Here is a 12,881-nt window from a genome sequence, read left to right on the forward strand (position 1 = left end):
CCTCCCCCCTCTGCTTCGTCCCAAGAAAAGCAAATATGAAAACTAAAACCCAGGCAAGACGGTCGCAGGACTTGGGTATGGCCAGTTGAGAGGGAGAAAGGAGTAGGGGGGACATGAGAATAGGGTTTCAGTACTTGTGGGGCTGCCCCAAAGAAGAGGAGGTCAACTTAGCTTCCAGAGAGCAGGACAAGAAGAAGCAACAGGTGAAAAGTAACCAAGGAGAGAAGCAACCTGGAATTAAGGATACATTTCCTAACAGGGAGAACAATTAGCCAGTGGAACTACCTGCCTTCAGAAGTTGTAGGTGCCCTATCACTGGGGGCTTTTAAGAAGAGGTTGAACATTTGTCTGGAATGGTATAGACTAGAGTCACCTAGTTGCACAGGGGGTTGGACTTCTAATTCTGTTATTCTGTAATCCCAGATCAATTAGCCAGTGGAACTACTTGCCTCCAGAAGTTGTGGGCGCCCCATCACTGGAGGCTTTTAAGAAGAGATTATAAATCACTTACTTGAAATGGTAAAGGTTCTCCTGCTTGAGCAGGGGGCTGGACTAGAAGACTTCCAAAGTCCGCTTGAGCTCTATTCTGTTCTAACTGTCGCGCTTCCCCAAAGAGGCCACTAGATGGCACCAAAGGACATCTACAGTGACATCCGCAGCCTCACCAGCCAGTAGCTCCACTAGGGGGCAGCCTTCCCTTTAAAATGAACGGTGCAAATAAAGAATTTATTGTGCTGAGTTTTGACAACATCTAGAGTGATGGGAAGTGGAAGAAAACAAACCGTGAAACGAGTGAAACCTTTGCAGGGTTTCGTTGAAGGTGAAAACTGAGATTGTTGTACATGAATCAAGCATCACGTGGGTGTGAAGCAGGCGGGGGTGGGGGGTGTCCGTCCAACCTGGGCCCCTTGAAGACTTGTGGACTTCAACTCCCAGAATTCCCTAGCTAGCTAGACCGAGCACGTGCAATGCTGGCAGCTTGAAGGATTGTGGACTTTCAACTCCCAGGTCTTTAAGTGGCCCGGGTTGCCCACACCTTGGAGATGCCAATTGCATAAATAAAATTCATTTGAAGGTCTTCCCAAAGGTTTTGCCCCTTTCTTCACCACTTTCAAACCTACTTTTGTCTTTGTAAGATTCGAACGGCCCGGAGGGCGAATACTTTAGTCCGAAGTTCTTCTACATTCATAATCCGTAAGAACCTTTTATACAGTTGCTAAACTCCTGGGAAGTTTGGCCCCTCTTCGCTGTCTGCCTCTGGAGTGCCAGGTGCTCGGTGGGAGTCAGTTTTCCTTGGCTATGGTGCCTAGTTTCCTCCTGGCGCTACATCTTCCTCCGTGCCAGCCTTACCCGAGTGAGTTGGGTCTTCTTCAGCCATCTGAGTAAGGCAGCCTCTCCTTCCTCCCCTGCCTGGGCTGGGAAAGGGTGGAGGCCTGAACTCCTGAACAACACAGGTGAATTGAATGGGACAGCGGCTGCCTTCAGAAGAAACAAAAGCCGTCCCTGCGGCCGGACAGGGGCAGCCAAAGGGCCAGGTCTGCTCTGCAGTCTCGGCCAAAGGGCTTTCTGTGGTGAGCCTTTTCTTGGTCCCTGGCGTCGGGAGCTGGTGCAGGGGGGCATTTCAAGAGGCACTTAGGTAGGATCGGAGGGTCGGGTGGCCCCGTTGCTGGGAAGCCGGACTTTCGGTTTGCACAACCGGGTGAAGGATTTCAGCCAAACTGCCCCACAGCCCCCCCCTCAGGGTCTAAACCAGAGCAAGGGGTGTGGAGCCCGGAGGGGGGCTGAGGTAGGCGGGGGCCGGTCCCGTCTCCAGCTCCAGGAAGGCAGAGTACAGCGTGGTCAGCTGGATGTCGGGTAAGCTGTGGTGCTGGGGGAGCTTGTCTCCGCCATGGTTAGCATCCGCCGGGCAGGGGGCCAGGAAGTCCGGCTGGGCAGCGGTTGGGGAGGCCGAGATGAGCCCCAGGGGCTCCACCGCCAGGCTGTCGTCCTTCAGCGCCTCCCAAAGGTTCCCTGTTGTTGACCAGAGAGCAGGAGGGGTTCAGGTAAGAGGTGGGGAGATCAGCTTCCTCTCCCCCCCCAAGGAAAGCAGGAAAGGGGTCAGTGGGGGGGGGAAAGGGGCATACAGTGCAGGTAGTCCTTGACTTATAACCATTCATTTAATGACTGTTCAAAGGAGTGGTGGGGTGGCCTGGAGGTGGAGCTCTATCAATCAGGAGGTTTGTGAGTTCGATCCTAGGTAGAGGCAGATATTTCTTTCTCTGGGCACAATGAGAATATAATGTATCTGCTGAACAAAACTCCGCATTGGCGACAGGAAGGGCATCTGGCCAGGAAACACTCAGCTAGCTCCAGTCAGTTGCCCAGACTCCACCCCGCAGGGGATTGGCCATATGGGGTTGTTAAATAAAGATGATGATGATTTAGTGACCGTTAAAATTACCATGGGAGTGAAAAAAGTGACACATATGGCCACTGCAGCATTTCCATGGCCATGTGATCAAATGCTCGGCCACTGACTCGTATTTATGACAGTCGCAGTGTCCTGGGGTCACGTGATCCCCTCTTGCCAACTTCTGACCAGGAAAGTTAATTGGGCAGCCAGATTCACTTAAAAGCCGTGTTACTAACTGAACAGTTGCAGGGATTCACTTAATGACCCACGCCAGGAAAGGTATACAATGGGGCAAAATTCACTTAGCGTCTCGCTTAGTATTTTGGGCCTGAATTGTGGTCGTAAGTTGAGGACTACCTATATGGAGAAAGGGGGGGGATTGGCAGTCCTCGCCAAAGTGCATTTGTGAATGAATGCCCCCCCCCTTGAGCCTCTGTGCCAGCCATAAAAAGAGAGCTTCCATTGTGCCACCGTCTCCCCCCCCCCCCCCCGTGGCTTCCCTGGACAGGGCTGACCGGATGACAGTCAGGCCTGACAAGCAGAGACAGCCTGCCCCCCCCCCCACTTTCTCTCAGCCGCTCCCTGCAAATTGCTTTGGGAAGGGGGTGGGGCCAAGAGGCAGGCTTGTGGGGGGGGGGGTCCTGAGGGCCATCCAGAGGGAAGGGCTACCTTGGAGGTCGAACCCGGTGATGGAGGGGTTCAAGGCATCGACATCCATGCTGAGGTCGCCATCCAGCAGCAGCAGCTCCGGCCGGGAGGGAGCCAGCATCTTCATCCCACATGTCGGGGGGCTCTGGGCCGGCAGAGGGGAGGGAAGAGCCCCCTGCCCATTCTGGGCGTCTAGAGTGGGGGGAGAACACAGTGAGTGTCCAGCAATGGTTGTGGTGCGGGGCCCCTCCCAGGCTCCCTCCTCCCCGCTTCCCTGAAAGGGGGGTGGGCCCACTCCCCTGCTCCCACTCCCCACTGCCTCCAGGATGGATGGGCCCACGCCCTGGCTCCCCACTCCCTTGGAGGAAGGCTGGGGCTGCTCCCCCCCACCCACTCCCTGTGCTGGGGGAGGGCCCGCAGCCAGTGGACGGAGGCTCACAGAGAGGCAGTGGCTGGAGCGGCATCTGGCCGGAGACGGAGGGACCCCCAGTGCCCGACGGACTGCAGGACAGGCGTTTCTCCGGCTTGTCCCCGATCAACACCTCCAGTTCTTCTACAAAATGGAAAGGAAACTCAGCATCAAAGAAGGCTCCCCAGGGTGAGTCTGTTGTCCTCTTCTGACCTGTCAAAGCCTCCTGCTCCTGTGCCCGAGACCCCTCGGAAGCCCCCCCCCAGGAGGCAGAGACTTACCCAAAGCTTCCTTTTTTCAAAAGGCAGTTGGACGTTCTTGGTTTGTTTCCTTGAAGACGTTTCACTTCTCATTCAAGAGCTTCATCGGTTCTGACTGAAGAGTGGAGAATGGAACCGAAGAGGAACTGAAGAAGCTTCTTTGGTGAGAAGTGAAACATCTTAAAGGGGGAAAAAACTAAGAAAGCCTTTTTGGGGGAAAAGCACCTTTCAGCCAACCAGGTGGCCTGGATGCCGGAGAATCTCTGTAGAGAATGTGGGGTTACCTGTTGAGTGAATTCTCTTTCTACCTGCTTGCTTTGACTAATTCCTAAATTGGTCACAGTATCAAATTAGCTCCCTGATTGGCTTTGCCAGTTCAATTCCTTGATTGGTTATTGTTAAATTAGCTCCCTGGTTGGCTAGGCGAGAGGCATTCTCAGAAAACGGGGGGTGACTTTGTGGTTCTCCCTGGCTGCCCCCCTGTTTCCCCCTCGCTTGGGCCTCCTTAGATGACGGGGACTCATTTGCCCTGGGGTTCCTGGCAAATGAAGTCATAAAAAATGGATGGGGAAGGACCTGCTTCTCTTGCCTTCCCAGCTGCCCCCAAAGGGGGACCCTGTTAAGGGACGGGTGATTGAATGGCTGACCAGCTGCTCTAAGGCTGTAAACTGAGATGATGCAATGGGGAGTCAGCAGGGTTACTGTCACTTTAAGAGGCTGCCTATATAAGAGAGGCCCTGCGAGGGCGGTTTCTCCTCTCTGTGTGTGCTTCCGTGTTATACTTGAAGATTGCTTGATTGCCTGGCTTTGCCTAGTACGTGTATGTATATATAGACGCCGTGGTTTACCCCTCGTGGAAATGTGCCCACCGGGTTTCCGGGCATTCCATCAGCCCCGGGCCCTGGGTAAGGGTGGTGGGGTGGCGGTGGTTATTCGGGAATGTTTAGAGCCGAGGGAGTTCACTGTCCCTCAGATACCCGGGTGTGAGTCCCTCGGTGTGAACTGGGGCCCAGGGAGGCAGTGGGGCTTGCTGATTGTATACTTGGCTCCTCGCTATGCATCAGCAGCCCTGCCCGAGCTCCTCGAGCTAATCTCAGCGACGGCAGCTGAGACTCCCAGACTTTTGGTCATGGGGGACTTCAACTTGCCGTCGACGGGAGCGGCTTCCGAGGTGGCTCGGGAGTTCATGGCCTCCATGACGGCCATGGACCTGACCCAATTAGTTCAGGGCCCCACTCACGAAGGGGGCCACACACTGGACCTCATTTTTGTATCTGAACAGTGGACGAGTGATCTGGGAATAGGGGACTTAGTCATCACGCCCCTGTCATGGTCAGATCACTCATCCCTCCGGCTGGACTTCCCTGGCGCTATCCCCCACCCCGAGGAGGCGGAACCAGACTCTACAAGCTGGTACCGCCCCAGGCACCTGATGGAATCGGACAGATTCCAGACGGAGCTTGGGCCAATACCTGTAGCCCTGTCCCGCTCCCGCTCCGAGGACCTAGTGACTGCCTGGAATAGGGCGACGACTGGGGCCTTGGACCGGGTTGCGCCTTTGCGACCTCTCCTGCGGCATCGACCCACCCGGGCTCCTTGGTTTACTGAGGAGCTAAGGGTGATGAAGCGCCACAGGAGACGTCTAGAGAGCAGGTGGAGGTCCTCACGCTCCGAATCTGACCGAACACAGGTAAGAGCCTATTTGCGGACTTACCTTGTGGCAATAAGAGCGGCCAAGAGTAGGCATTGTGCCGCCCTTATTGCGTCCGCGGATAACCGCCCTGCCGCCCTGTTTCGGGTGACCCGCTCCCTTTTATCGCAGGGGACGCGGGAGACACCCTTACAGGGAAGAGCAGAGGAGTTTGGGGAATATCTTCAGGACAAAATTGATCAGATCCGGAGCGGATGGACCTCCGTCAGTGGACCAGACGAGCCGTCAACAGCGAGTCTTGAGAGACCATTCTGGGAGGAGTTTGACTCTGTTGCCCCCGAGGATTTGGACAGGTTGCGTGGACGGCTGCGGCCCACCACATGTTCAATGGACCCGTGTCCCTCCTGGCTGGTACTGGCAGCCTGGGAGGTGACACGAGGCTGGCTTCTGGGCCTGGTGAACGCCTCATTGGGTGAGGGATACTTACCAACCGCCTTGAAAGAGGCGGTGGTGAGACCCTTGCTCAAGAGACCTTCGCTCGACCCAATGGAGCTAGCTAATTACCGTCCAGTCTCCAACCTCCCCTTCTTGGCGAAGGTTGTTGAGAATGTGGTGGCGCAGCAGTTCCCACGACACCTAGACGAATCCGACTATCTAGACCCACGCCAGTCCGGCTTCCGACCCGGGCACTGCACAGAGACAGCCTTGGTCGCGTTGGTCGATGATCTCTGGAGGGCCAGAGATAGGGGTTGTTCCTCTATCCTGGTCCTATTAGACCTCTCGGCGGCTTTTGATACCATCGACCATGGTATCCTATTGCGCCGGTTGGAGGGGATGGGAGTCGGAGGCACCGTTTTGCGGTGTTTCGGCTCCTACCTCTCCGACCGGAAGCAATGTGTGTTGACAGGGGGGCAGAGGTCGTCCCTGAGGCCACTCACTTGTGGGGTGCCTCAGGGGTCGGTCCTCTCGCCTCTCCTGTTCAACGCATATGTGAAGCCGCTGGGTGAGATCATCCGTGGTTTTGGGGTTGAGTACCACCTGTACGCTGATGACACTCAGCTGTACATTTCAACCCCAAACCACCCCAACGAGGCTGTCGAAGTGATGTCCCGGTGTTTGGAAGCCGTCGGGGTCTGGATGGGGGACAACAGACTCAAACTCAACCCCTCCAAGACCGAGTGGCTGTGGATGCCGGCACCTCGGTTCAGCCAGCTGACACCATCGCTGGCCATAGGGGGCAAACAACTGTCCCCTGTGGAACGGGCGCGCAATTTGGGCGTCCTCCTTGATGCCCGGCTGTCAATGGAGGACCATGTGGCAGCCGTGGCAAGGGGGGCGTTCCACCAGGTTCGCCTGGTGTGCCAATTGCGCCCCCTATTGGACCGGAGTGCCCTGCGCACGGTCACTCATGCGCTGGTGACGTCTTGCCTGGACTACTGCAACGCTCTCTACATGGGGTTCCCCTTGGGATGTACCCGAAGACTACAGCTAGTTCAGAACGCAGCCGCGCGGGTTATCATGGGGAGTACAAGATACTCCCACGTAACACCCCTCCTGCGCGAGCTGCACTGGCTACCTGTGGCCTTTCGGGTGCGTTTCAAGGTATTGATTACCATCTTTAAAGCGCTCCATGGCATAGGACCTAGTTATCTGCAGGATCGCATCCTACCACACACGTCCCTACGACCAATCTGTTCACACAGGGAGGGACTCCTCCTGGTGCCGTCCGCTAGGCAATGCCAGCGGGCGACACCAAGGAGTAGGTCCTTCTCTGTGATGGGCCCAACCCTCTGGAATGACCTCCCCCCCCGACATCCGAACTACCACCGACCTCCGCTCCTTCTGTCAAAAATTAAAGACTCACCTGTTTCAATCAGCTGGCCTGGCACTCTCTTAGTTTTGTCTCCCGGGGATATATTTTAATTGGGTTTGGGTATTTTAATTGGGGATGTTTTTTAGGGTTTCTATAGTATATTTATTTCTTGTACAGTCTTATCTCCTCCATCCAAATGTTTAGTATTTAATTGTTTTATATTATTGTATTTTATCTGCATTTTATTTGACTGTACACCGCCCCGAGTCCCTTTTTGGGAGAGGGGGCGGTTTAGAAATCCAAGAAATAAATAAATAAATAAATTGTAGATCAACCACTGTTGGAAAGACAAAACCTCTGCGTACTGCATTTTGCTTCTGGGGTGTCTCAAAAGAGTAGTCACACTGTGCACACTCTGACAGACCGCCCCCCCCAAACCGGGGCTGCTACGGGGGGGGACCCCAAGTCCCTCCCACCCCTCCTGCCTCTGCTTCAGCGCCTGGCACTCGGGGGGGGGCTGCTTCCCAGCGAGGTCCCTCTGGCGCCCGGGGCACGGAGGCCGTCTCTGCCAAGGGGCCCCTACCTGGCTTGGCCATGCTTTTGCGGACGGCCACTGGGTCCTTCCTCCTCCACTTCTGCAGCTCCTCCTGCATCTTGTCGATCTTGGCTGGGTTGAGGGCCCACAGGCAGCCCTTCCTGGAGGAGCTGCCCGTCTTGTTCTCCACTTTCTCAAAGCATTTGTTCAGCGACAGGTTGTGCCTCACGGAGTTTTTCCAACCGTCCGGAGCTGTCTGGGGCAAGAGGGCAGAAACACAACGCTCAAGGCAGCTGCAGGGGGAGGGGAGGTTGGCTCCTAGTGGTCCTGCAGCGAAGGCACCCGGCTAGAAATCAGGTGGCTGTGAGTTCTAGAGCCCAGCCTCAAGTATGAAAGCCCACTGGGTGTCTTTGGGCCGAACACCAGGAGACGGTGAGTTCTAGTCCTGCCTTAGGCATGGGAACCAGCTGGGTGATTTTAAGCCAATCACCGGGTGATGGTAAGTTCTAGTTCCACCTTTGGCACGGAATCCAGCTGGGTTACTCTGGGCCAGTCGCACTCTCGTTCCTTGTTTTCAGTTTCGAGCAAAAGTCCAGAATTCATTTGCAAGCAAAAAGCAAACCCAGATAAAGTATTTTATTTAATTAAAACAATCAACTTCACCATCTCTGCTCACTCCCTTTGCCATCCAATCTTTTTGTTGTGGGAATTTGTGAGTCTTTGTGTCTTTGTGTCTACAGGATTCTCACTCTGTCAATATATAGAATAGCAACGTTCCTATAAAAGCCAAATAAACGTGATAAAAATTGACCTCTTCAAGTGAATTGCAACCCCCCCAACCCCACCCCAGGAGGGGCTCACCTCTTAAAGCCTTGCCCTGACCCCAATTTTATTCTTTGAACTGCCAAACGCTTGCAACAAAAGTCAGCATGGGGGGGGGGGGTGTACCAAGAAAAAAAATGACTATAAAAAATGGAAAATAATGGAAGAAAATAAATTGCCTGAAAGTGAAAACCAAGTTATTATATAAAATCGATTATGTAAAAGAGAGAACTGTTCAACACTTTGTTTCTATCATACGTGTAAAGTTTTATTAAAAAATAAATAAATCAAAAACTTTTTTTAAAAAAATGTCAGCACAGGGGCTTCCCCTGCCTGGAGGCCACGCCCCACACAGGAAGGGTCCGAGGTGTGCAGAGCATACTCTGGCGGGGGGGGGAGTCTCTTAAACATGACCCCTCAGTCGTGAGGGTGGTGGTGGAATGGGGCGGGAGAAAGGGAGATGGGGAGCAGAGAAGGCAGCCTGCCAGAGAGACGGGAGTTGTGCAATTGTCAGAGCTAGAATTGGCTTGTGCTGCTCCGTTTCTACACACCAGCATTCCCAATTCTTCCCCTCTTCTGGGTCCTGCTTGGGGGGCCCCTGGGAGGAAGGGCCACACAAGGTTTTCCTCAGCTGGAGAGGAATTCCAATGGAAGAGAAGGTCTGTGGGGGCTCTCTGAGCTTGGTGGTTTTCTTACAGACCTTTCATGACCCAGCTGGGAAACAACTTCAGTGCTAGAAGGGGGAGGTTTGCAGCCTTGCAGGGGGGAGGGGGAGGGGGAGGGGGAAAGGGACTGTGGAGTCCTTGGGGCTTTCTGAACTTGTTTTCTTGCAGACTTTTCATTACTCAATATTGTGAAGATTTTCCCAGTTGGGTCATGAAATGTTTGCAAAAAAGCTATCAAAGTCTGAGAACATCAAGGACCCCACAGTCTTCCTCCTCCTCCTCCTCCTCCTCCTCCTCCTCCTCCTCCTCCTCCTCCTCCTCCTCCTCCAGACTCCCTTCCAGGATGCCTTTAAAGACAGCAGCTGCACCTTCTGCTACTCCCAAAGATACACCTGTCTGCATCCTTTGGGACAAGGAGATGCTTGCCCAGGTCCCACCAAGGATGGTGAGGTTGTCATTGTTGTTTATACAGATGGTCCCTAATGCTTTTTCCCCCTCTCACAATAACAAGGAATAACTAAGTCATAATTGCAGAATTCTGAGACCAAAAGTCATCAGATGACATGATAGAAGCTGGCATGGGAAAACCTGCTGATGAGTCAAAGGACCTTAAAAGCCACGGATGCTCAAATCCCAGCTTAAGACCAGCTAGCGAACACTCCTGGGTAGACAAGGTGACAACATAGTACTAACAGATGGGTCCAATCTGAGATTGGGGTTGGACTAGATGACCTCTAGGGTCTGCTCCAACTCTATGATTCCCTGGAAAAGCGAAGGATTCACAGCGAGGCCAAGGAAAGAGCAAAGGCTGCATTGAGAAGCTGGGCCAGGGCACCATTCAGATGAGCAGAAACACTTGAACATCCGGGGAAGGGAAGAGACTTCTTTGTCTCCCACAAAGTGGAGTCCCTTGCAGCTTGATCAGAAAGTGCCTGCCCACTCAACACACTGCACCACAGCCAACACAAACTGTGAAATACATCCAAGATATCCCAGAAACAACCAACAGGCCGAGCAGGCAGCAACAAAAGCCCCCCAAAGACCCTAAGTAAATCGAAAGGCTCAGAGGTTCCAGAAGAAGAAGAAAACAAAAATTATGTGTAACATACAGCGTGTAAATACTGCAACAGCCACTAAGTGGGATGAAGGTGAAATGGGTGGAAATTTATCAAAGGGAGAATAATTAACCAGTGGAGTGGCTTGCTGTCTGAAGTTGGGGGAGAGCCCCCCAAAACTGGAGGTGTAAAGAAGAGAGTAGACAGCCACCTGTCTGAAATGGTATAGACTAGAGTCTCCTACTTGAGCAGGGGGTTGGACTAGAGGACCTCCAAGTCCTTTCCCGCTATGTTATTCTGTTATAAACCACATCCACGCACCCCAATTAGGCCTGTGAAGACAGGATAAAACCTCCTTCATTTCACAACACAGGGAAAGATTTAACCATAGTTTCAGCTGGGACCGCCTGAGATCAAGCCAAGTCAACTGGAGAATTCCTGGAAGCCCGGCCCTCAGACCAATCGGCCATCCACAGGCACACCGAGATAAATGACATTTGCATACCATTCCAAAGAAACAGAAAGGAAACACAAGGACCAAAACTCCTCCTCACCCGCGATCGGCACCCAGATAAGCAGAGATGAAAACCAAGATTTACCTTTTAAACCAGCCATCAAGAAGCAAACAAAATCAAGGAACTGCCAACTCAGACAAACAACAGTAAACAACAGCCTACTCAAGGAACCACCAACGGTACTCCCACCAACAGGGCAACTAGCTTGCAGATAAGCAGAGGGCAAACCCCCCTCCCTTCTAGCACTGGTGGTGTTACCTAGTTTGGCAATGAAATGTCTTCAAGAAAACCACTAAGCACCAAAGGCTCCATAGTCCTCCTCCTCCCCCCTTCCTCCTCCTCTCTCTACCCCCCATTCCCTTCTACAACTGATGGTGTTACATAGTCGGGTAACTGGAAGAAATCAACCAAGCTCAGAGAGCACCAAGGACCCAGAATTGTTCTCCCTCCCTCTCCTCTTCCTCCTCCTCCTGCTCCCAAACCTCACCCTCAACTAGCAATGATAAGATTGCCTAGTTTGGTAATGAAATGTCTGCGAGAAACCACCAAACTCAGGGAGCGCCAAGGACCCCACAGTCCTCCCCCTCCTCCTCCTCCCTTCTAGCATTGATGGTGTTGCCTAGTGAGGTAATTAAACATCTGGAAACAAACCACCCAGCTGAGAGAGCACCAACCAGCCCTCATGTCAACCCTGAGCTACCAATCGCCTCCTCTATCAGCGCTGGACCTCCGCCTGCCGCCTGCCAGGGACACCCAAAGGCTGGCAATGATTGCGCAGTAGATGGCATTACCTGGGAAGGAGAGCCTGCCCGCTGCTGGCCCGCAGGGCAAAAACAGGAGGTGGTGTTTTTTGTTTTGTTTTTGCTGGAAAAGGTGCGCTAATTACACCTCCTCCCCTGCACTCCCTCCCGCTGGAAGTGCGCTTTCTTCCTTCCCGGTTAATGGGAGCTGCAAAGGCTGCCCTGCCCTCCCTTCCCCTCCCCTGCCCTCCCCTGGGGGCAGCTGGAGATTAAGCCCAATCCCACAGGCCATTAGTCACAAAGCAGGCAGCCCCGTCTGCAAAAAAGGTGCTAGGAAGACGGAGGAGCCCAGCAGCTGCCGGCAGCCTGGAACGATTAACGCGGGAAGGTCCCGATCCTTAGGATAAGAAACAGGAAAGCCCTCGACTTACACAGCCACAATTGAGCCTGGCGTTTTAAGTGAGTGGCACCTCATTTTAGGGCCTTTTACGCTAAGTGAATCACTGCAGTCGTTAAGTGAGTCATGCAGTCATTAAGTGAAAGCCCGCTGGGAAGATTGCAAATGGGGGTCACGTGATCCCAGGAGACTTTGGCCCCACTGAGGATTCTTCCCCAAATTTGGGTTGTTTTTATTATGTTACATTAATCATATTAATTATATCCTATTACAGTGCATAGCAGCGTATTGTTTTATATTGTATCGTACAGGTAGTCCTCGACTTACGACTACAATTGAGCCCCAAATTTCTGTTGCTAAGCGAGACAGCTGTGAAGTGAGTTTTGCCTCATTTTACGGCCTTTCTTGACGCAGTTGTTAAGTGAATCATTGCAGTTGTTAAATTAATAACATGGTTGTTAAGTGGATCTGGCTTCCCCATTGACTCTGCTTGCCAGAGGTCGCAAAAGGGGATGACATTATTTTGGGACACTGTGACCGTCATAAATAGGAGTCAGTTGTCTGATCACATGTCTGTGGGGTTGCTACAATGGTCGTAAGTGTGAAAACCGGTCATAACTCACTTTTCAGTACCATTATAACTTCTAATGGTCACTAAAGGAACGGTTATAAGTCAAGGACCACCTTTATTGCACCGCATTCTCTTACAGGTACCATAATCCTCGACTTACGACCTTTCGTTTAATATCTACTCACAACAGCACTGAAAAAAGTGACTTATGACCGTTTTTCACACTTATGTCCTCTCTGTCTTTGCATGATCAGAATTCAGGGGCTTGGCGACTGACTCGTGTTTACGACGGTTGTGGCGTCCCAGAGTCACGCGATCCCCACTTGCGACCTTCTGACCAGCACAGACCCCGGGGAAGCCGGATTCACTTAAGACTCAAGTGTGATTCACTTACCAACTGCAGGGATT

The 12,881-nt window shown here is 52.9% G+C and overlaps 1 protein-coding gene across 1 annotated transcript in view; it reads right to left on the reverse strand.

Annotated features, from left to right (window-relative positions):
- Positions 1-707: 707 nt before the first annotated feature.
- Positions 708-12,881, reverse strand: part of FOXN1 (forkhead box N1) — a 47,388-nt gene continuing 35,214 nt past the window's right edge. Inside the window, exons 7-10 of the mRNA XM_081944006.1 lie at positions 7,757-7,964; positions 3,480-3,593; positions 3,062-3,232; positions 708-2,010 (exon numbers count right to left, since the gene is read on the reverse strand). Coding sequence (XP_081800132.1) covers positions 1,745-2,010; positions 3,062-3,232; positions 3,480-3,593; positions 7,757-7,964 — 759 coding nt within the window. The 3' untranslated portion in view covers positions 708-1,744. The remainder of the gene's footprint in view (positions 2,011-3,061; positions 3,233-3,479; positions 3,594-7,756; positions 7,965-12,881) is intronic.

This window comes from Natrix helvetica (genome assembly GCF_964273705.1).
Source record: "Natrix helvetica genome assembly, chromosome: 2".
In the NCBI taxonomy this organism is placed as follows: domain Eukaryota; kingdom Metazoa; phylum Chordata; class Lepidosauria; order Squamata; family Natricidae; genus Natrix; species Natrix helvetica.